The 25,268-nt window shown below is 45.9% G+C and overlaps 1 protein-coding gene across 9 annotated transcripts in view; it reads left to right on the forward strand.

The window, feature by feature from the left end:
* Positions 1 to 25,268, forward strand: part of LOC119964527 (dual specificity testis-specific protein kinase 2-like) — a 165,062-nt gene that overhangs the window by 105,794 nt on the left and 34,000 nt on the right. For all 9 annotated transcript variants that reach the window (XM_038794128.1, XM_038794132.1, XM_038794126.1 and 6 more), the window contains 4 exons: positions 7,405 to 7,484; positions 15,999 to 16,083; positions 18,510 to 18,593; positions 20,731 to 20,817. In XM_038794128.1, the coding sequence (XP_038650056.1) occupies positions 7,405 to 7,484; positions 15,999 to 16,083; positions 18,510 to 18,593; positions 20,731 to 20,817 (336 nt within the window). The remainder of the gene's footprint in view (positions 1 to 7,404; positions 7,485 to 15,998; positions 16,084 to 18,509; positions 18,594 to 20,730; positions 20,818 to 25,268) is intronic.

Consider the following 25,268-nt stretch of genomic DNA (forward strand, 5'->3'; position numbering starts at 1 on the left):
TAATAATAATCCCAAGATTCTCTTTTTTAAATAAATTTAGAATACCCAATTCATTTTTTCCAATTAAGGGGCAATTTAGTCAATCAACCTACCCTGCATATCTTTGGGTTGTGAGGGCGAAACCCACGCAAACACGGGGAGAATGTGCAAACTCCACACGGACAGTGACCCAGAGCAGAGGATCGAACCTGGGACCTCGGCGCCGTGAGACCGCTACGCCACCGTGCTGCCCCAAGGTTTTTTTAAAAAATTATTTTTATTGAAATTTTTTACAGAAAATATAACAAATAATAACAAGCAACAATAAACCAACATAATAAGTATAGCACCCCCAAGACCGTAGCAATGCATGTATAGAACCCCCCCACCTCCCCCAAACCCAGTAAACAACAAGAGAACTTAAAAATAAATTAAAATTAAATAAACATAGTCAACGTCCGTCCCCCCTTTTTTACCCCCCCCCCTTTTTTACTCCCCCCCCCCCCCCCCCCCCCCCCCGGTTTGCTGCTGCTGCTGACCCAGTACCCTATCGCTGAGCCAGAAAGTCGAAGAAAGGTTGCCACCGCCTAAAGAACCCTTGTACCGATCATCTCAGGGCGAAGTTTACCTTCTCCAGCTTAATAAATCCCGCCATGTCATTGATCCAGGTCTCCACACTTGGGGGTCTCGCATCCTTCCACTGTAGCAAGATCCTCCGCCAGGCTACTAGGGACGTAAAGGCCAAAACACTGGCTTCTCTCGTCTCCTGCACTCCCGGCTCCACCGCAACCCCAAAGATCGCGAGTCCCCAGCCTGGCTTGACCCTGGATCCTACCACCCTCGACACCGTCCTCGCCACCCCCTTCCAGAACTCCTCCACTGCCGGGCATGCCCAGAACATATGGGCATGGTTCGCTGGGCTCCCCGAACACCTGACACACCTGTCTTCGCCCCCAAAGAACCTACTCATCCTAGACCCGGACATGTGGGCCCGGTGCAGCACCTTGAATTGGATCAGGCTAAGCCGCGCACATGAGGAGGAAGAGTTAACCCTCTCCAGGGCATCAGCCCATGTCCCATCTTCGATCTGTTCCCCCAGTTCCCCCTCCTACTTAGCATTTAGCTCCTCTACTGACACCTCCTCCACCTCCTGCATTACCTTGTAGATATCAGATATCTTCCCATCCCCGACCCAGACCCCCAAAAGCACCCTGTCACTCACCCCCCTCGCGGGAAGCAAAGGGAATCCCTCCACCTGCCGCCTAGCAAACGCCTTTACCTTCAGGTACCTGAACATGTTCCCCGAGGGGAGCTTAAATTTCTCCTCCAACTCCCCCAGGCTCGCAAACCTCCCATCAATGAACAGGTCCCTCAGCTGTCTGATGCCCGCTCTGTGCCAACCCTGGAACCCCCCCATCAATGTTCCCCGGGATGAACTGATGGTTCCCCCTTAGCGGAGCCTCCATCGAGCCCCCCATTTCCCCCCTATGTCGCCTCCACTGCCCCCAAATCTTGAGGGTAGCCGCCACCACCGGACTCGTGATATACCTCATAGGAGGGAACGGCAACGGAGCCGTTACCAGGGCCCCCAGGCTTGTGCCTCCACAGGACGCCATCTCCAACCTTTTCCATGCTGCCCCCTCCCCCTCCACCACCCACTTGCGCACCATCGACACATTGGCCGCCCAATAATACCCCGAGAGATTGGGTAGCGCCAGCCCCCCACCATCTCTACCCTGCTCCAAGAAGACCCTCTTCACCCTCGGGGTCCCATGCGCCCAAACAAAGCTCATGATGCTGCTAGTCACCCTCCTAAAAAAGGCCCTAGGGATAAAGATGGGCAAACACTGAAAAAGGAACTAGAACCTCTGGAGCACCGTCATTTTGACGGACTGCACTCTACACGCCAGCGATAGCGGCACCATGTCCCACCTTTTAAATTCCTCCTCCATCTGCTCCACAAGCCTGGTAAAATTAAGCTTGTGGAGAGTCCCCCAACTCCTGGCCACCTGCACCCCAGGAACCTAGAACTCTTCACTGCCCTCTTAAACGGGAGCCTCCCAATTCCCTCCTCCTGATCTCCCGGGTGCACTACAAATACCTCGCTCTTGCCCAGATTCAGCTTATAGCCCGAGAAGCTCCCAAACTCAGCCAACAGCTCCATCACCCCCGGCATTCCCCCCTCTGGGTCCGCCACATACAGCAGCAGGTCTGCCCCAAGATTCTTAATACTACCCATGCCGATGAACTTATGCGAACTGTGGGTTCAATTCTCTGAGTTGTGGTTGTCTCCGGGTCTTCATCCGCGCAGGCGATAGCGCACGCTACTTCCTTCCACCCTCCGGTCTGCTGTCTAATCTTCTCTGCTACCTCGGCGCTGAGTCTTTGCGACAAAAGGTCCTGGGTGGTCCATCTTTATACCCCTCTTCGAGTCTTTTCACAAAGTTTTCTGGCCCTCAGCTAATGAGGTTTCGGGGTGGGGACACAACACCCAATGCAGTCTCCGATTACAATTTTGTAGGACACCAGGAACCCACCGCCAGGGGGGGTCCATCTCCAGGTGTATTTTCTGCACGTAACCGTGCTCCATATATGGTAACGGCGGGAAAGTGTAGCTTTATCTGGGCAATCCACAACAATCAATCCATTTGAATGGGACTAATTATCCCCTGATGTCTTGTTGACAGGGCACGCCCAGAGTTGTCCTGACTGTCCTGACTGTCTGCCTCTATTCAGTGGATTCAAACTTGGTTGTTTAATTCCCATCAGGCCTCCCTGGAGCTGAAAGTGGTTTAATTCAAAATGTCCTATCCTTCATTTGTCCAATACTTCATTTGAAGTGTCCAAATTATATTGGGCTTAAAATTCCGGCAGTTGTCCACTTTACCACAAGCTCAAGGAACAGCATCTCAAACTTTGATTAGGATTTTTAACAGTCCTCTGGGTGTTTAGTTCAATAATAGATCGGAACCTGTGCCCCGTTCTGTTTCCTTTTTTGCTGGTTTTGATTTTTTTTCTTTTGTTTTTCTGTTTCCCTTTCCAAGGGCAGATGTTCATGATTCTGCCACTCACACCTCTAGACACTTTTTACCTTGCCCATTACCATTCCCTTTGGTCCTGCACCATCAACTCTTTCGCCATTTAATCTATTCTGCTTTCCATCCCATCACAGACTTTGCCTTTCATTTTTTTCCCCCAACCTCCCTCTTTCACTTGCTCAAAACATGTTCTGTCTCTTAACTTAAGTTCTGATGGAAGGCAATTGACCTGAAACATAACTCTGTTTCTGTCTCCACAGATGTTGCTAGACATGCAGCATTTCCTGTTTTTATTTCAGATTTCTAACATCCATAGAATTTGCTTTTGTTTTCCTCAGCCCACCTTTTTCCTCAGGCCGTTCTGACTTGGTATACCCTGGGGGAAAAAGAGAAAAAGGTTATTGAAGACATATGTAGGTTTCCCAGTCTGAAATGGGAGAATTTATAATAGAGGAGCAGGAAATGATAGAGCAGTCAAATAACTACTTTAGTTCTGTCTTCATGGGGGAAGATGTGTAACTTCCCAGGAATGCTAAGGATCCAAGGATCTAATGAGAAGGAGGAATTGAACGAAATTAGTATTACTAAAAAAATAATTGCCTGAGAAATTAATATGACTGAAAACTGATAAATCCTCAAGACCTGATTACTTTCCAGGGTGTAATGGTGATGGCTATGGAAATAGTGGCTGTGTTGATTGTCAGCTTCCACATTCACGGCAAATTGGAGAGTGACAAGGGTTATCCTGTTAATTGAACAAGGAGGGAAGGAAAAAAATGGGGATTACAGACTGGTTAGTTTAACATCAGTAGTAAGGAAAATGTTGGAGCAATGTTGGGCCACATGCGACCTACCTGGATTCTGAGTGCGATCCATGAGACATTTTGTTGACCATTGCCCATGTGCAAGGTTTCCGTCCACGTCGTTTTTCCCCTACCAGTATGACTGAAGTGACCCCCACTTAAACAAGGACACATGAAGTGATGTGTATGCTGATTGCACATAACATTGACCGTGAGAGCCGTGTGCTCTCTCTGCATTCATAGTGTAAATATTTATTTTGTTTTTAACCGTTTGAAGTTGATAGTTCTACTAATATATAATTGATTAAGCATTTTCTGTTAGTCATTGTAAAATATTCGGCATGTATTTCATGTATTTAATCTTATTCCAGGGGTGATGGTTAGCAAACCAGCCTGATAATCTTGCGGCACACTGAGATGAAGGAGGGTCACAAATGAGCCTAGATTGCCCATCACTTTGTTAGAGTCTATTATAAAGGATGTGATAACCAGGCACTTGGAAAATATCAATGGGATTAGACAAAGAAATATGGATTTATGAAAGGGAAATCATGCTTGTCAAAACTACTGCAGTTTTTTGAGGATGTAACCAGTAGAATAAATGAGGGTGAACCAGTGGATCTGGTGTATTTGGATTTTCAGAAAGCTTTCGATAAAGTCCTGCAAAAGAAGTGAGTGTGCAAAATTAAAACGCATGGGACTGGGAGTAATAACATGGATTAAGAATTGGTCAGCAGATAGAAGCAGAGTAGGAATAAATGGGTTTGTTTTGAAATGGCATGCAGTGACTAGTAGGATCCCCAGGGATCAGTGCCTGGGCACCAGCTATTCACAATATACATCAATGTTTTGGATGAGGGAACCAAATATAATATTTCCAAATTTGGTGACAACATGAAACTTGATGGGAATGTAAATGGTGAGGAGGATGTTCAGAGGTGTCAGGGTGATTTAAACAAGTTGAGTGAGTGGGCAAATACATGGCAGATGCAGATGGAGAAACAGAATGGCAGTTTTATTTAAATGGTGAAAGATTGGGAAATGTTGACATATAAAGGGACCTGGTTGTTCCAGTACACCTGTCCCTGAAAGCAAGCATGCAGGTACAACAAGCAATTAGGAAGGCAAATGGTATGTTGGTCTTTATTGCAAGAGGACTTGAGTACAGGAACTAGGATGTTTTACAGGACCTTGGTGAGACAACACCTGTTGTATTGTGTGCAGTTTGGTCTCCTTATTCAGGAAAGGATATAATTGTCATAGAGAGAAAATTCAGCCAGGGTTCACTTGACTGATTCCTGGGGCGGCAAGATTGTTGTACAAGGTCGACTGGGCCTGAATTCACTGGAATTTTAAAAGAATGAGAGGACATCTAATTGAAGCTTAACATTCTGACAGGGCTGGACAGATTGGATGCAGTGATGCTATTTCCTATCGCTGGGAGGGTCTAAAACAAGGGTTCTCAGAATAGGGGGGTAAGCCATTTAGGACTGAAATGGGGAGACATTTCTTCACTCGTGGTAAACCTGTGGAATTATCTACCACAGAGGCTGTGGAGGCCAAGTCACTACAAATATTTTGGAAAGAAATAGATTTCTAGACTAAAACTGTCAAGGGATAAGAAGGGGACTATGGTGTTTGAGATGGAGGTTCAGCCATGATACTGAATGGAGGAGCAGGCTCGAAGGACTGAATAGTTTTCTCTTGTTTTCTTTGTTCCTGTGAAATGGCTTTACTGCTTATGTTTGTGTGATCAACGCCAATTAGTCTCTGCACTGCTTCAGGTCGATGAATTATGGCATAACTCCAGACCATGATCTGAAGAACAGTGGAGTAGCAGGAGATTGGTTATAACCAATGTGGTTGGGGCATCCTGGATCTTTCAGCTGTGATGATGCTTGTGCAAGTGAAATTTGTCAAATTGTAAAGAGGATTCTTATCAGTAGTAGATTAAGTAACACACTATTTGTTGGTGAGATGCATGCAACAATTTTTTATTGGCATTTTTTTAAAAGCTGAAACTTGTTGGATGCCATAAGTGACATGCAGTGATATTAAAACAGTGATTATAACTTAGGGCACATGAAATTGTGACAAATGCATAGTGTCTTTCATTTTTTATAGTATTTGCTTAGTGTGTGAGCCTAAATTATGATGAAGCTGTCTGGTAAATCAATTTTGTATCCAAAGGTGGTTCTCTGTGTATTCAGGGAGTGTTAATCTAGTGTTCAATCATGGCAACTTTTAATTGGCTGAAATGCAGGGGGCTCAGTCATACCACAATAAGATAGTCCAATGTACATTTGTTCTTCAGTGTACATTTCTACAGCTTTTTCTTCAAATGATGGCTGCTAACTGGGAAGTAGTAACAACATTTATTTGTGCAATACATGTGCATGCATTTTACTGCAATCGAGTTTTAAGAGCACAGGTATTAAAAAAAATATTTGTTCGTTGCCTAGGCCAACACTTATTGCCCATCCTTAATTAATTGCCCTTGTTCAGCGGAGCCACATATAGACCAGACCGGGTAAGGACAGCAGATTTCTTTCCCTAAAGGGACATTAGTGAACTAAAGGGTTTTTACAACAATTGGCAGTGGTTTAATGGTAATCATTAAACTTTTAATTCCAGATTTTTATTACTGAATTCAAATTGCACCATCTATTTCGAGCTCGGGTCCCCAGAGCATTACCATAGATCTCTGGAATATTGTTAGTGTAAAGTCACCATAGTCCCAGGTGACCATAGCTGCTTTTCCCTTTGAGGAGGTGAGCTGACCAGTGGTGATTTAACCTGCGGATCGCTACACCTCGGGTGAGGGGCAATGTTGAGAAGGCGGGTCTTCACGAATAACCCCAGCTTGCACAGGAATTGAATCCGTGCTGCTGGCCTTACTCTGCTTGAAAAACCAGCTGTCTAGCCAAGTGAGTTAAACCAACCCCATAGAACACGAGTTTGAGCTTTGACAAAGAATAATCTGGTCTTGAAACATTGGCTCTTTTCTCTCCCTACAGATGCTGCCAGACCTGATGAGATTTTCCAGCATTTTCTCTCTTTGGGCCCATAGAATATTAGTCTAGTGACAATGCCCCTATGCCACCACTTCCCCTCTGCTCCTGAGGATTAAATAATGAACCTTTAAAGTGTGCGTTTAAGTGTTGAGACATTGTGTAATGAGCATCTATGATTAGATGGTAGTTTATGGGACTAATTTGATTAATAAAATACTCTGTACCTGAGATGCATTCAGCAAATGTGTAAACGCGTGTATAATTGACAAAAGGAAAGCTTTTTTTAAAGAAAGACTGTTTTCAGTTACGATGAGGAGCTTACCACCTCAGTGGTCATTGATTCAAACTTCTGTCTACAAAGGATGAATGGTGGTAGTTTTATTGTTCTAGATGGAATTTTAAATGTACATTAAAAAAAATTAAAGGTGCCAGTTTTTAACCATAGACGCTGATATATTTCCAAGCCTGTTAACTTTGATATAAATCTAAAGATGTCCATGGATACATTTCCAAGGGCATGAAATCATTGTTATTTCTAATATAATAAAATTGTGCTTTTATCTCCCACAGAACTGTTTAATTAAAATGGGAGAGAATCGATACACTGGAGTGTTGGGTGACTTTGGGTTAGCGGAGAAAATTCCTGACAAGTAAATATACTTTTTAACAAAAAATGAAGTTCTCTTTAAAGTAGCAGAATCAAATTACGCGTGACAAAATGAGAATCTGTCGCAATGTTTTTATTTACATCTCTTCTAAAAATGTTGTGATGTTTAATTAAGTTTTTAAAGTACAGTAGTTCTATGTGCCATGAATGGATGTTCTCATTGACCAAAATTATTTATAATAAACATTAAAGATGAAATATCAAAATTTTTTGGAATATGTATTCATTTTTCATGTGAATAATTCGAACTTCAACATTGTTCCCACTGTTTTGTGGTCGTAATCCATGATTCTGCCGATTTACAATTGAGGCCATTTGCTTAGTAGTTAATAAGTCATTCTGTTTTTGTTATGTGGAAATCTGTGATCATTATTGGCATCTTGGGGATTAAGTAATGCCATTCTGATATTTTTTCTAGAATGGGAATTAGCATTGTATTACCATCTAACTTTTTTGTTTGTTTGACTTTGCATATCAATTTACTGTTCAAAAGATCACCTTCCTAACATTTGATTAATCGTCAGTTTACTTTTCTGACCAAATGACCATCTTTAGCTTTAAAGGAAGTTAGATGGTGGAAAATGGCTTTATATTTTAGGATTTAACAATTTTAGTCTGTTTCTCATGTGTTCTCCCTTTACAGCATAGATTGTGATTGCATATCAATCCTTCTACCAATGCAATCAGTAAATTTGCAGTATATTTTTTAAATGGAAGAGGAAGACTTCCAATTGTATCCTGCTCTATTATAGTTCTGAAAGCATGCTATGCAAAATAAATTGCTGTGCAATGCAGTCACTGTAATACAGCATAATGAGATAAACAAATCTACGGTTTTGGTTTAGAGGGATGTTGGCCAGAACACTGGAAGAATATTTAAAAAAAAATCTCATTCATTAGGTGTGGGCACTGTGACAAGGCCAGCATTCGTTGTCCATTCCTAATTGCCAATGAGAAGATGGTGGTGTGCCATTTTATTGAACAGTTATAGTCCATGTGATGAAGGTACATCTACAGTGCTGTTAGATAGGGAGTCCTAGGATTTTGCGCTAGTAACAATAATGGAATGTGGATATATTTCCAAATTAGGATGGTCGGTTATTTACAAGTGGTTGTTGCCATTGTTCTTCCAGGTGGTAGAGATTGCATGTTTGGGAAGTCCCATTGAAGGAGCCGTTGTGTGATGCTGCAGTGCATCTTGTAGATGGTACATACCGCAGTCATGGTGTGCTGGTGAGGGAGATAATTAATGTTTAAGATGGTGAATATGATGCCAGTTAAGTGATTTGATTTGTTGTGGATTGTGCAGAGCTGCTCAAATCCAAGCACTGAAGAGTATTTCAACCTTGATGATAAGCAGGGTTTAGGTAGTCATTGCTGCAGTAGATTACAATTCAGATAAGGTGCTAGTAATGGAACCAAGCTGATGAGGAAGAGAATGCAAGTGATATGTGACACTGAGACCATGATTGCAGTAGGTCCAGAGTTGCGAGCATGAGAATAATAATCTTTATTTTTTTTTTTTTTTTTTTTTTATTTTTTATTTTTTTTTTTCACCCCCTTCCAGAACTCCTCCAATGCCGGGCATGCCCAGAACATATGGGCATGGTTCGCTGGACTCCCCGAGCACCTGGCACACCTATCTTCACCCCCAAAGAACCTATTCATCCTCGTCCCAGTCATGTGGGCCCTATGCAGCACCTTGAATTGGATGAGGCTAAGCCGCGCACACGAGGAGGAAGAATTTACCCTCTCCAGGGCATCAGCCCATGTCCCGTCTTCGATCTGTTCCCCCAGTTCCCCCTCCCACTTCGTTTTCAGCTCCTCTACTGACGCCTCTTCCTTCTCCTGCATAAGCTTGTAGATATCGGATATCTTCCCCTCCCCGACCCAGACCCCCGAGAGCACCCTGTCACTCACCCCCTTCGCGGGGAGCGCAGGGAATCCCTCCACCTGCCGTCTAGCAAATGCCTTTACCTGCAGATATCTAAACATGTTTCCCGGCGGGAGCCCAAATTTCTCTTCCAACTCCCCCAGGCTCGCAAACCTTCCGTCGATAAACAGGTCCTTCAGCTGTCTAATGCCCGCTCTATACCATCCCCGAAATCCCCCATCCATGTTCCCCGGGACGAACCTATGGTTCCCCCTTAACGGAGCCTCCATCGAGCCCCCCACTTCTCCCCTATGTCGCCTCCACTGCCCCCAAATCTTGAGGGTAGCCGCCACCACCGGACTCGTGGTATACCTCGTGGGAGGGAGCGGCCACGGCGCCGTTACCAGGGCCCCCAGGCTTGTATCCCCACAGGACGCTCTCTCCATCCGTTTCCATGCTGCCCCCTCCCCCTCCATCACCCACTTACGCACCATCGACACGTTGGCCGCCCAGTAATACCCCGAGAGGTTGGGCAACGCCAGCCCCCCCCCATCCCTACTCCGCTCCAAGAAGACCCTCTTCACCCTTGGGGTGCCATGCGCCCAAACAAATCCCATGATGCTGCTGGTCACTCTTTTAAAAAAGGCCCTAGGGATAAAGATGGGCAAGCACTGGAAGAGGAACAAGAACCTCGGGAGAACCGTCATTTTGACGGATTGCACTCTGCCCGCCAGCGATAGCGGCACCATGTCCCACCTTTTAAATTCCTCCTCCATCTGTTCCACTAGTCTGGTGAAGTTAAGCTTATGAAGAGCCCCCCAGCTCCTGGCCACCTGCACCCCCAGGTACCTGAAACTCTTCACTGCCCTCCTGAAGGGGAGCCTCCCAATTCCCTCCTCCTGATCTCCCGGGTGCACTACAAATACCTCGCTCTTTCCTAAGTTCAGCTTATAGCCCGAGAAGCCCCCAAATTCCGCTAACAGTTCCATCACCCCCGGCATTCCCCCCTCTGGGTCCGCCACATATAACAGCAGGTCGTCTGCATACAGCGATACCCGGTGCTCCTCCCCCCCCCGCACCAGACCCCTCCACTTCCCTGACTCCCTCAACGCCATGGCCAGCGGTTCAATCGCCAGTGCAAAGAGCAGGGGGGACAGGGGACACCCCTGCCTGGTCCCACGATAAAGCCTAAAATACTCCGATCTCCTTCCATTTGTGACTACACTCGCCATCGGCGCCGCGTAAAGCAGCCTCACCCATTTGATGAATCCCTCCCCAAATCCAAACCTCTCCAGCACCTCCCATAGGTACCCCCATTCAACTCTATCAAACGCCTTCTCTGCATCCAGCGCCACCACTATCTCCGCCTCCCCCTCCACTGCCGGCATCATGATAACATTGAGCAGTCTCCGCACATTCGTGTTGAGCTGCCGCCCCTTGACAAACCCTGTCTGATCTTCATGAATTACCTCTGGCACACAATCCTCTATCCTGGTAGCCAGGATCTTCGCCAGCAACTTAGCGTCTACGTTAAGGAGTGAAATAGGCCTATATGATCCGCACTGCAAGGGGTCCTTATCCCGTTTTAGGATCAAAGAGATCAGTGCCCGCGACATCGTCGGGGGCAAAGCCCCCCCCTCCCACGCCTCATTGAAAGTTCGCACCAGCAGGGGACCCACCAGGTCCGCATATTTTTTGTAAAATTCTGCCGGGAACCCGTCCGGCCCCGGGGCCTTACCTGACTGCATTTGCCCGATCCCCCTGACTAGCTCCTCCAACTCTATCGGCGCCCCCAGCCCCTCAACCAGCCTCTCTTGAACCCTTGGGAAACATAGCCTGTTCATGAAGCTCTCCATCCCCTCTCTCCCCCTCGGAGGTTCCGACCGGTACAATCCCTCGTAAAAGTCCCTAAAGACCCCGTTTACTTCTGTCCCCTTCTGCACTACATTTCCACCCCCATCCTTCACTCCCCCAATTTCCCTAGCCGCATCTCGCCTACGGAGCTGATGCGCCAACATCCTGCTCGCCTTCTCTCCATACTCATATACCGCACCCTGCGCCCTCCTCCACTGTGTCTCCGCCTTTCTGGTGGTCAGCAAGTCAAAATTGGCCTGCAACCTGCGCCGTTCTCCCAGCAACCCTTCCTCCGGTGCCTCCGCATATCTCCTGTCCACCTCCAGAAGCTCTCCCACCAGTCTCTCCCTCTCCTTCCTCTCCTTCCTTTCCCTGTGGGCCCGGATGGAGATCAGCTCCCCCCGGATCACTGCTTTCAGAGCCTCCCAGACCATCCCCACCTGGACCTCCCCCGTATCATTGGTAACCAGATACCCCTCAATGCTTCTCCGAACCCTCTTACACACCTCCTCCTCCGCCAGCATCCCCACATCCAGGCGCCAGAGCGGGCGCTGGTCCCGCGCCTCCCCCATCTCCAGATCAATCCAGTGCGGGGCATGGTCCGAAATCGCTATGGCCGAATACTCGGCATCCTGCACCCTCGGGATCAACCCCCTGCTCAGGACAAAAAAGTCTATCCGGGAATAAACCCTATGGACGTGAGAGAAAAAGGAATACTCCCGCGCTCTCGGTCTCCCAAACCTCCAGGGATCCACCCCTCCCATCTGGTCCATGTATCCCCTCAGCACTTTGGCCGCCGCCGGTCTCCTACCCGTCCTTGAACTGGACCGGTCCAGTGTGGGATCCAGCACTGTGTTAAAATCTCCCCCCATGATCAGGCCCCCTGCCTCCAGGTCCGGGACGCGGCCCAACAAGCGCCTCATGAAGCCAGCATCATCCCAATTCGGGGCATATACGTTCACCAGCACCACCTTCTCTCCCTGCAGCCTACCCCTCACCATGATATATCTGCCCTCCTTGTCCGACACCACCTCAGCCGCCTCAAACGCCACCCTCTTCCCCACTAGAATCGCCACCCCCCGGTTCTTTGCGTCCAATCCTGAATGATAAACCTGCCCCACCCACCCCTTCCTCAGACGGACCTGGTCCGCCACCTTCAGGTGGGTCTCCTGGAGCATAGCCACGTCCGCCTTCAACCCCCTTAGATGGGAGACCACCCTGGTTCTCTTAACCGGCCCGTTCAGCCCCCTCACGTTCCAGGTAATCAGCCGGATCAGAGGGCAACCCGCCCCCCCCCCCCTGCCGACTAGCCATAGCTTGGCAGATGTTCGCCCCAGGCCAGCATACCCCGCTCGACCCGTTCCCCATGGCGATAGCGCCTCTCCTCTTCCCCCCCGGCCCTCATCGGCTCCTTCCTAGTCGTTCCAGCAGCAACCCGGTATCCCCCCCCACCCCCCCCCCCCCCCCCAGGCTAGGACCCCTCCTAGCCGCGACGCACCCTCCATGGTACTTCCGTGAGTCAGCTGACTTCTGCTGACCCCGGCAGCTCCCGCCAAAACCTATCCCCTCCCGGCTTGGGGTCATCCCCCTCTTGCCACACCTCCTTGGCATTATTGCAGCGCGGGAAAAAAGACCCGTAGAGGCCCTTCCCCCATCGCAAGCTCCACCCCCCTGCCCCGCAGCGCGGGAAACCAGAGGAAAGCCCGCGCTTTCATAATGCCACACCCCATCCTTCTGACGCAGTTCCCCAAAATCCAGTTTCCCCTCAATCCCCAGCCCCGTACAGAAGAGAACATATAGAACACAAACCCCCAACACTCCCCACCTACCCCACAACCATACCCAACAGACAAACCCACCCGTAAACAGAGCAAAAAGAAAACCAGCATACATAACCCACATTTCGAAGTTGAAAAAGTTGAAACAGTTGGAACAAAACAGCCACAGCGGAAACAACGCCGGCCAAAGTATGTTCCCAGGCCCTAGTTCAAGTCCAGCTTCTCCGCCTGTACAAAGGCCCACGCCTCCTCCGGGGACTCGAAGTAATGGTGCCGGTCAATAATAATCTTTATTAGTGTCGCATTTCAGCTTCCATTAATGCTGCAATTAAGTTTCTGTGAAAATCCCCCAGTTGCCATACTACTGCGCCTATTTGCGTATATGGAGGGAGAATTCAGAATGTCCAATTCACCTAACAAGCACATCTACAAGCAAGTCTTTCGGGACTTGTGGGAGTAAACCGGAGCACCTGGAGGAAACCCACGCAGACAAGGGGAGAGTGTGCAGATTCGGCACTTCCCAAGCCGGGAATTGAACTTGGTCCCTGGCGCTGTGAAGTAACAGTGCTAACCGCTGTGCTACTGGCCTCCCACAATAGGTAACCTGTAGGAGAGGATTTACAACAACCGTTATGAAAACAGTTGTAGGGGTAAACAGTAGGTATGATCAAGAGGTATGACCAATTATGGAACTTCGGTCATGTAGAAGATCAAAACAAAGTGAGTGGGGTTGTCTGTGGGCTGGACCTATATTAAGTAATATGGAATTTGTCGAAAGGTTGTTTGGTTATATTACATCAGTATTTTGTGATTGAGATTGGGCTATATGCTGATTTGTGAGTTGTAGTGTATTTGGTCAAGCTGGGCCATGAAGTATTGGAAGAAAGAATGTACAAGTTTGAGATGCTCACATGAGTGACTGGTATTTACTAATAGCTGTGACTGATCTGTGGTGATGCTGTACAGAAAAATTAATGATTATGATGTATAGATTTGGGAACTTAGCCAAGTGATCTGTAGTTGATAAGAAATGAAATTGGATGAAATGTACTGGCCGTAGAATCTTATAATCCAACTGAAAGTAATATTTTAATATTCCATGTCACATTGCAAATCATTACTATTCTAATCATACTATTATGCACTGGAGGTCAATATCTGCAGTTAGAATTTCCAAATGCTATGTCAAAGAAGCCGTATTTCCACCCCTCTATCACTTTCACCTGGTCCATCTCAGACACTTCACTTCCCTTCCTTGACCTTACTATCTCCATTTCAAGCAATAGACTATCTACTAATATCTATTACAAGCACACTGACTCCCACAGCTATCTGGACTATAGCTCTTTGAATCCTACGCCCTGTAAGGACTCCATCCCTTTCTCTTAGCTCCTTCCCCTCTCTCAGATTTGTTCTGATGATGCCACTGTCCAAAGTGGTGCTTCAAAAACGTGTTCCTCCTTCTTCAACCGTGATTTCCCACCTACAGTTGTTGACAGGGCCCTCAACAGCGTGCGGTCCATCTCCAGGGCCACTACCCTCACCCCCTCCCCTCCCTCCCAGAACAAGGATAGAGTCTCCCTTGCTCTCACATTTCATCTCACCAGCTTCTGTATGCAAAGCATAATCCTCTGTCATTTTCGCCAACTCCAGTGTGATTCCACCACAAAACATATCTTCCCTTTGCTCCCTATGTCTGCATTCCACAGAGACCGTTCCCTCCGAGATAATCTAGTCCACTCCTCCACCATACCCAGCATCTCTCCCATTCATATGCAATCGCAGAAAGTGTAACACCTGCCCCGTTACTTCTTCCATGCTTAACATCCAGGCCCAAAACACTCATTCTAGGTTTTTAAAATTAAAAATTTTTTTTTTTTTAATAGCGAAGCCAATTATTTATTTATTTTTTCCAATTAAGGGACAATTTAGCATGGCTAATCCACCTACCCTGCACATCTTTTGGGTTGTGGGGGTGAAACCCACGCAAACAGGGGGAAGAATGTGCAAACTCCACACGGACAGTGACCCAGGGCCGGGATTCAAACCCGGGTCCTCAGCGCCGTAGGCAGCAATGCTAACCATTGTGCCACCGTGCTGCCCTTCTCATTCCAGGTTAAGCAGGGTTTCACTTGCACCTCTTTCAATTTGGTCTATTGCATTCGCTGCTCCCAACGTGGCCTCCTCTATCAGAGAGCCAAACATAGACTGGGTGATCGCTTTGCTGAGCACCTTCGGTCTGTGCGCATTCAGGACCCTGACCTCCCCGTTGCTTGCCATTCCAGCACAAGACCCTGCTCCCATGCCCACATGTCTGTCCTTGGCCTGCTGCAATGTTCCAGTGAAGCTCAATGCAAACTGGAGGAACAGCATCCTATCTTCTGGTTAAGCACGCTACAGCCTTCCGGTCTCAACATCAAATTCAACAACTTCAGATGATTAGCTCCACCCCACCTTTACCCCTTTGTTTCCATTCCTTTTCATTTTAACTGTATTTTACCTTTTATTTCTTTCTCGTCTTTTTATATATATATATATCCACTCCTATCTTATCCCCCTCTCCTTACCTGTTCTCCTCTTTGCTTCTCCCTTCCCCTCCAACATCTGTCACAGTTTACCCTCTGATTTTAGTTTCTTTGCTGTTTGGCCTTTCACACCTTTTGTTCTCTCTGGGGACTGCCATTAGCTCTCTTTCCCTTGTTTTCTGTGGCTCTCAGCGCTCTTTTCCCTTGGTTTCTGTGGCTATTACTCATCTTGCATTCCCTCACCCCAGAGTGTAAATATCTCCCATTTTCTATGTCTTTTAGCTTTGACAAAGGGTCATCCGGACTGAAATGTTAGCTATTTTCTCTGCCTATAGATACGGCCAGACCTGCTGAGATTTTACTGTATTTTCTCTTTTGGTTTCGGATTCCAGTAATTATTTTTATTTAAATAAACTTGTGTTTTCTAAAATAACAAAGCACGTTGTTTATCCTTTTTTAAATGTCAGTGCGGATATAGAAAAGCTGTCGGTGGTTGGATCACCTTATTGGATGGCTCCAGAGGTGCTGCACAGTGAGCATTATAATGAAAAGGTAGGTATTTGATGATGAGACCAGCTTTTGTAAAGCTTTGCTTTTGTAAACCTTTGCTTTCATAAAAGTGCTCGTGAGCTGTCACCTTGAACCATTGTAGTCAGTGTGGTGTAGGTACAGTTCTGTTAGGGGCACACATATTACATTCAGTCAGAGTCTGAATGTTGTCCCCGCTACCTGCTTCTGGGCACAGACTGCTTCTGTAGATCAGGGTATACTTCCAAAAACTGCAAACATCCCCACATCTGACATTGTGATGAAGGGAAGGTGAAAAATGAAGCAACTCAAGATGGTTAGGCCTGGAATACTGTCATGAGGAATTTCTGCTGGGGGCCGAGATGATCGACCTACAACAACTACAGTAGCTTTCCTTTATGCTCAGTGCGAGTTCACGCTGACAACTCTGGAGTTGCAAGAAATTTTGAAACTATAACAGTGCTAGATAAATAATATTGGGGATAAAGATGCTGTTTTTTGCACGTTCTAAGTTACTGATGTGAGAAATGGCTTACCGAACAATTGGCAAAGACATTTTCAGAATCAGCTGTACACTGCTGAACCTTGTATACAACTTAATTATCGTGCATTCTGATTCCAATATTTTATTGTGGTTGCAATTCAATTCATGACTGAAATATACATTTGTTGCGATGGAATCTATTGCTCAGGTATAACATGAGCTAGCATCATTGTGGCTCCAAAAACAGGAAAACTAATATACATTAAGATAGAAGGGATATGATCTTTCGACTGGTGCACTCCGCAATATTGAATTTGTAAAGGCTGAGTTGGACCAGAGGTCGAGCAACGGGGTGTCAGTTGGAGGTTTGGAGTGGGTAGGGGCTGCACCAGAATGGCGACAATTGGTCATGTGAGAAATCATGTTAAAATGAAACTTGCGACGCTCCACAAAATTACAGGTCACATTATCTTAATCATGTTAAAGCAAAACAGCCCACTTTAAACAGAGATTTAATGTACTGTAAATCTGTAAATAGAGTCCAAAGCAAGATTTGGAGTAATATTACTTTGCTTTCGATGACTGAGGGTCCCCTGAGGCATGGCATAAAGCCAGGAGCTAAAATAAAACACACAGTTCTCGGTTTGCCACCTTGGCTGCACTACAATGCTTTATTTGGACATTAAGGCAACTGGGGAGTGCACAAGAACACAGGGAGTCTCGTATTTGGTTGAGATAATAAATTATAGCCACACATGTCAGTTCAGATGATGTAATAGATCCTGTGAGAGTTTCTGAAATGACATTCTTCTGCACAATGCTTCAGATTTGTCCAGAGACACTTGGGTGCACTTGTACAAGGAATGCAGAATCTTAGCATGCAGGCATGGTTATGGTATGCAAATGGCATGCCGACCTTCATTGCCAGTGGACTAAAGTGCAAGAACATGGGAAGTCTTATTACAATTGCATACATCTTTGGTCAGACCACACCTAGAGTCCTCTGTGCAATTTTGGTCTCCGTATCCAAGAGAGGATATGTTTGCCTTGGGTGATGGTACTGTGTAGATTTAGTAGATTGGTCCCTGGGAATGAGAGGGTTGTCTGATGATAGGCTGAGTAAATTGGACCAACAGTCTTAAGAGTTTAGAAAAGTGAGAGGTGACCTCAATGGAACATATAAGATTCTTGACAGGGTAGACATTGAGAGATTGTTTTCCCTGGCAGGGGAATCTAGAGCATGGGGCCACACCCTCCGGATAATGGATGATAATTTGCTCCTGAGATAAAGAATAATTTTTTCACTCAAAATCATAGAATCTACGGCATGGAGACAGGCCCTTCAGCCCAAACTGGTCCATGCTAACCAAAAAGCCCATCTAAGCTAACCCTATTTGCCTGTATTTGGCCCATATCCTTCTAAACCTTTCCTATCCATGTATCTGTCCAATTGCCTTTTAAATGTTGTCGATGTCCCTGCCTCAACCACTTCCTCTGGCAGCTCATCCTACATACGTACCACCCTCTGTGTACAAAATTTGCTCCTCGGGTTCCCATTGATTCTTTCCTCTCTAAACTTAAACCTATTCGTTCTAGTTCTCGATTCCCAACCCTGGGAAAAAGACCGAGTGCATTCATCCTCTCATGATCTTATACACCTCTTTGAAATTCTCTACCCCAGAGGGTTATGGATGTTCAATTATGAAGCAGAAGATTAGATATGATTGCATTGAATAGTGGAGCAGGCTTGAGGGGCTGCAGGTCTACTTCTGCTCTAATTTCTCATGTTTTTATGTTCTTAGTTTATGTTTTTAAAGTATTGCCGTGGTAAAGAAGTACCGTGGGACATCGGAGGATAATAGTCACTGTATAAAGGCGAATGATTTATTTTTTTGCTTTTCTAGATAACAGTATTGGATAAGTGATCCTAAAGCTTTGTTTCTAACACTTTTTAATTTAATGGCAGGCGGATGTGTTTTCGTATGGTATTATTCTATGTGAAATCATAGCCAGAGTAAAAGCCGACCCTGACTATCTCCCTCGGACAGTGGTAAGAAATGAGGTTTTGATCCTGTTTCTGCTAAGATAAGCGAAGAGTAGTTGTCAAATGTGTTTCGTCACTTCTGTGATTTAACAACAAACCAATTTTTTTTATCAATAAACTTTGTTGCCGTTAAAAAGTAAGTGTATTTTTAGGAGATTTCAAAATGGGCACCTTTCTACTTCGTTTGAGAAGAGTATGCAGATGAATGAGATAACATTCAATGTGAATACTAATGGGGATGCTGGCCGTTTAATTTTATCAACTTGGTTTTCTCTCAGCAGACCAGTGTAGGACCAATCTGTATACTGTCACTGGTTAACTGTGCAGTGGATGTAAAATTTGTGAATATCTTTTTATTTTGCCTAAACCATAAGCATTAAAACAATTAGTTGGGGGAAAGTGGCAGCAGTGGTTGGCTAACAACTAGTGATGTTGCATGAAACATGGAAGGAGTGTTCACCTTTGCCACCTATCCAATGTCCATTCCTGAGTTGTCAGGAAGAACTCGACTTGTGCAGCACATCCTGTGATGGCTATGATGTTTTTAAAGAACCCACCCTGATTGCAATCTGCCCTACCATTATTCTTGCATTTTTTGTTGCTGTTCCTTGTAATTACGTTTTAATGTTCCGTATTAAAAATTAGTAAGAAATTGTGCCAAAGTTAATTGATTCTGGCTATTAACATTGAATACATAACTTATATTGCAGAATTTTAGCATTACATCATTATGGTAGATTTAGTGTTCTTTCTGAGCTATAAATCTCCCAAATTGTATGAGGTTAGTTCCTGAGTTTCGCTCAGAAATATCAGTGCTGTTGTGCTGATGGTAGGAACTACGGGCAGCACAGTGGTTAACCCTGCTGCCTCACAGCTCCAGGGTACCAGGTTCAATTCCAGCCTCGGGTGACTGTCTGTGTGGAGTTTGCACTTTCTTCCCATGTCTGCATGGGTTTCCTCCGGGTGCTCCGGTTTCCTCCCACAGCCCAAAGATGTGCAGGTTAGGTGGATTGACCAATGCTAAATTGCCCCTTAGTGTCCAAAAAAAGGTTAGGTGGGGTTACTGGGTAATGGGGATCAGGTGGAGGTGGTGACTTAAGTAGGGTGCTCTTTCCAAGGGCCGGTGCAGACTAGATGGGCTGAATGGCCCCCTTTTGTATTGGTTCTATATGTAAAGTATCACATATTCCATCAATCCTAAAACGACAGTGTGAATGGGAAATTATCTTTATTTTAACAAATACCATCACTTAAAGTATTTGGGTTTTAATGCATTTGGATACAAAAAGCATGCTATATTATCATGCTTCAGAATTTTATTCATTCTTTCTTGGGTTGGGTGCTCCATCTAGGCTATTTTCCATCCCTAGTTGCCCTTGAAGATGGTGCTGGGCTTTCTTGAACTTTTGTAGTCTGTGTGGTAAAGCTGCACCCATAAAGTTGTGGGCGTTTTTTTTCAAAGTCCGTTTAAGTTTTGTTCTTGAAAATTAATTTGAGCTATATCTTTACCAAAAATGCTTACTTCAAAAAAAAAGTATATGCAGTGCATATTTATTGGGTTTTCTGGATTTATATCTGTTATTTATTATACCAAGGTGAAATTTGAAAATTTCTGCTTTATCCTTCAATAATGCCATCACCCTTACAGCACTGATACGAATAGACAGTAAGTGATTTTGGTTAGTCTTTGACTTACTTCATAGAATCTCTACAGTGGAGAAGTCTACTCACCCTCACTCCCCATCATATTACTATAACCCCATGACCCCACCTAATCTTTTGGAATCCTACGGGCAATTTAGTTTGACCAATCCACCTAACCTGCATACCTTTGGACTCTGGGAGGAAATCAGAGCACCCAGAGGAAACCTACGCAGACATGGGAAGAATGTACAGACTCCACACACAGTCATCTGAGGTTGGAATTGAACCTTGGTCTCTGGCACTGTCAGGCAGAAAAGCTAAGCACTGTGCCATCGTGCTGCCTAAAACAGACTTTTGTATAATTTGTGATTTCATATTTTTATGCATTCTATCATAATAAATGTATATCTTTCTTGTCCAGACTTATTGTTTGCAGTTTAAGCATCTCCTAGTTACTGAATTATATTTTCTTTTCCTCTCGATCCTTCCAAACATTTAGAACTTTGGGTTAGACTATGATGCATTTCAGAACATGGTCGGGGACTGTCCACCCAGCTTTCTTCAGCTTGCCTTCAACTGTTGCAAAGTAAGTGAGTAATGTATTGCAAAAATGAGCTACTTTTTGATTTCATTTTGTGGATGAATTAGGAAAATGTTACTTCTCGCTGTTGCAATAATGTTATTTCTGTATCTGATCAGATAGCAATGGCATAGGTTTGCCTTGGGGATATTTTGACAAATGTAAAAGTGTAGTGGACTGTTCAGCCTGAAGTTGTAACCTCAAGTGGATATCATACATCCTGTGCTAAGCATTTAATCTACATATTGATTGGAAAAATCAGATGGGCAAAGGTAGTGAAGATGAGTTCACAAGAATGTTTTTGGGATAGTTTCTTAGAACAGCATTTTCTGGAGCCAACTAGAGAACATGCTACAGAAAGTAGAAGCAGCAGGAGGCCATTTTACTCTGTGAGCCTGCTCCACCATTCATTATGATCATGGCTGATCATCAAGTTCAATATCCTGATCCCGCCTCCATATCCCTTGATCCCTTTAGCCCCAAGAGCTATCTCTAACTCTTTCTTGAAATTAAACAATGTTTGGCCTCACTATACTATACTAGATCTGGTATTGTGCAATGAGATGGGATTAATTGGTAACCTCAGTGAATGCACCACCAGATAGCAGTGATCGTAATATTGAATTTTAGTTTGAGGGAAAGAAGAGTGTGCCTAAGACTAGTATTTTAAACTTAAATAAGGGTAATTATGAGGGCATGCAAGTGGAGCCAGCTGAAGTGAACTGGCAACTGAGGTTAAGTGTTGGATCAATAGTGGCAGACATTTAAAGGGATAGTTCAGAATGCACCGAATGAGGCATGCCAATGAGAAAGAAACATTCCAAGGACAGGGCCTACCATCCGTGGTTAACTTAAAAAAAGTTAAAAATACTCTCAAACTTTTTTTTCTTTTTAAATAAATTTAGAGTACCTAATTCATTTTTTCCAATTTAGGGACAATTTAGTGTAGTCAATCCACCTAACCTTCACATCCTTTTGAGTTGTGGGGCCGAAACCCACGCAGACACGGTGAGAATGTGCAAACTCCACATGTACAGTGACCCAGAGCCGGGATTGAACCTGGACCTCGGTGCCATGCGGCATCAGGGCTAACCCACTGCACCACTGTGCTGCCCCAAATACTCTCAAACTTAAAGAAAAAGCATATAATTCTGCAAAGACAGGTGAGGTGAGAAGATTAGAAAGAATGCAAAGACAAGCAAAGAGTGACAAAAAGATTAATAAGGAGGGAAAAATTAGAATACAAGAGAAAGCTAGCTAGTGATATAAAGATGGAGAGTAAGAGTTTCCATGGATACTTAAATAGAAAAAGTTAACGAAGTGAGTGTTTGTCTGGGGAATTGATAATGGAAAATAAGGAGACGGCAGTTGAATTAAACAGGTATTTCGCATTGATCTTCACCATCGAGAACACAAATAAATCCCAGAAATAGCTATAAATCAGGAAATGGAAAGGAGGTATTTACTCCAAATTACAATGACCAGGGAAGTGGTATTGAACCAATTGTTGGGTCTGCGGGCTGACAAATCCCTGGGTCCAAATTGACTTCAGTCGAAGATCTTGAAGGAAGTGGCTAATGAGTTAGTTGACGCATTGGCTTTAATTTGCCAAAACTCCCTTGGTTTGGGGAAGGTTCCATTAGATTGGAAAAAAGCACATGTAACTCCTTTATTTAAAAAGAGGAGACAAAGCAGGAAGTTGCAGGCCAGTTAGCCTAACATCTGCCATAGAGAAATGAAAAGCTATTATTCAAGATGTTATGGCAGAGCATTTTGAAAAAATTCAAGGCAATCAGGCAGAGTCAACATGGTTTTGTGAAAGGAAAATCATGTTGTTTGAAGGAGCCACAAATGCTGTTGATAAAGGGGAACCGGCAGAGGGGCATTGTACTTAGATTTCCAGAAAGCCTTTGATAAAGTGCCACATCAAAGGTTATTGTGGAAAAGAGGGTAACATATTGGCATGGATCGAAGATTGGCTAACTAACATGAAACTGAGTTGGCATAAATTGGTCTTTTATTGGTTGGCAGGATGTGATGAATGGTGTCCCATAGGGATCAGTAGTGCGGTCTCAGCTTTTTACAATTTATATCAATAACTTGGATGAAATTTACTGACAACTTAAAGATAGCTAGGAAAGTAAGTTGAGAAGAGGACATGGCTGCAAAAGGTTTTAGATATAGGTTAAGTGAGAATGCGAAGATCAGGCACATGGAGTAAAATGTGGGCAAATGTGAAGTTATCCATTTTGGCAGGAACTGCAAAAAATGAAACAGATTATCTAAAAGATGAGAGATTGCAGATCTCTGAGATTCAGAGACATCTGGGTATCCTAGTGCATGAATCATAAGGGGAGGGGTAGACAACTGACGATGGCGGTTTCTTTGTCTTTGTGCTGGTTCAGTGGGGGGGTGTAGCGGCCATGTTGGGTGTACCTTGAGCTGGCACAAGCTGAGGCACTGCTGGTTTGCCTCATAGGTCCCCTGTCCGGCTGATGACTTGGAAAGTAAAGGGGTTAAGCTGCATAGTAAAAAGGTCCCGGGTGTTTGTACACCTGAGAGATTTGAAGTCTGATGTGTTATTTTTTTACAGGAGACTCATTTGAAAATCAATGATCAAACAAGGTTGCAGAAGGGCTGGGTGGGGCGGGTTTATCATTCGTGTTTTGACAATGGGGCATTGAGGGGTGCTTTGTTGATCAATAAGAGGTAATTTTCTGCGGTTAATATATTTGCAAACCCTGAGGGAGGAACGTAATTGTTACTAGGTCATTGGCAGGCACGCAGTGGTAATAGTCAAACCAAAGAGAAAATGCTGGAAAAACTCAGCAGGTCTGGCAGCTTCTGTAGGGAGAGAAAAGAGCTAACGTTTCGAGTGCACATGACCCTTTGTCAAAGCTCAGTGTATGCACCGAACTGGATGACACGGTATTCATTAATAAGATGCTGGCTTCTATTCCAGATTTGGATTTACATCAATAGCAGCATAGACCAGTGGAAATTTATTTATCCGAGGATGAAGGCATTTTCTCTTTTCTCCCACGTCCATCAAGCCTGCTCCCATATTGACATATTTATGGTGGGTAGGTCTCTTCTCCCTAGGGTGAGGGGGGGCAGGGTACTGTGATCGTTATCTCTGATCATACTCAGCACTTTATGGACTTGGTGGTGGGGCTGGCCGCTCTGAGCTACCCCGTGGAGATTGGACAAAGCGTTGCTCGCAGATAAGAGATTTTATGGGCATATATCCTCCGCCATTAGGAGTACGTTGAGTTTTACAAGAACGAGGCAGTCTCACCTTCCATGCTCTGGGAAGTTCTGAAGGTGGTCATTGGGGGGGGGGGGGGGGGGGGGGGGGAATAATCTCTTACAAGCCACATAGGGATAAATCAGAAACGGTGGAGAGGCAGAGTCTGGTGGATTCCATTCTCGACGTGGACCGCCAGCACTCAATTGCCCTGACACTGGAGTTATTGGCAAGCAGAAAGAACTGACAGAATTACAGTTGCTCTCAACTGGCAAGGCGGTGACCCATTTGTGATGCTTGAGGTGATCCTTTTATGGGTATGGGGCGAAGGCCAGTCATCTAGCGCACCAATTGAGATGGCAGACTGCCTCCCTGGCAATAGTGCAGGTCAGGGACTCTGGCTGCGGGTTGCTTTCCGTCTCAGTGAAGGTTAATGAGGCATTTGAGGCCTTCTACCGAGACCTGGGGCGGGATTCTCCGACCCCCCGCCGGGTCGGAGAATCGCCGGGGGTCGGCGTGAATCCCGGCCCCGCGTTTCCCGAAGTCTGCGGCACCAGAGATTCGGCGGGGGCGGGAATCGCGCCGCACCTGTCGGTGGGCCCCCCTCCGGCAATTCTCCGGCCTGCAATGTGCCGAAGTCCCGCCGCTGTCATGCCAGATCTGCTGGCATGAATCAAACCACCTACCGTACCGGCGGGACCAGGCAGCGCGGGCGGGCTCCGGGGTCTGGGGGGGGGGGGCGCGGGGTGGTCTGGCCCCAGGGGGTGCCCCCACGGTGGCCTGGCCCGCAATCGGGGCCCACCGATCGGCGGGCGGGCCTGTGCCGTGGGGGAACTCTTTTCCTTCCGTGTTCGCCATTGTCTTCACGATGGCGGACGCGGAAGTGACCCCCTCCCCTGCGCATGCGTGGGGATGACGTCAGCAGCCGCTGACGCTCCGGCGCATGCGTGGTCTTCTGCCGGCTGGCGAACTCCCTTTGGCCCCGGCTGGTGTGGCGCCAAAGGCCGTTCCCGCCGGCCGCCGGGGCGCCAACCTCTCCGGCGCAGGCCTAGCCCCTCAAGGTTAGGGCTTGGCCCCTAAAGGTGCGGAGACTTCTGCACCTTTGGGGCGGCCCGACGCCGGAGTGGTTCACGCCACTCCATCCCGCTGGGAACCCCCCGCCCCGCCGGGTAGGGGAGAATCCCGCCCCTGTATACATTAGAACCCCCAG

The sequence above is a fragment of the Scyliorhinus canicula genome, chromosome 4, assembly GCF_902713615.1.
Source record: "Scyliorhinus canicula chromosome 4, sScyCan1.1, whole genome shotgun sequence".
Lineage (NCBI taxonomy): Eukaryota > Metazoa > Chordata > Chondrichthyes > Carcharhiniformes > Scyliorhinidae > Scyliorhinus > Scyliorhinus canicula.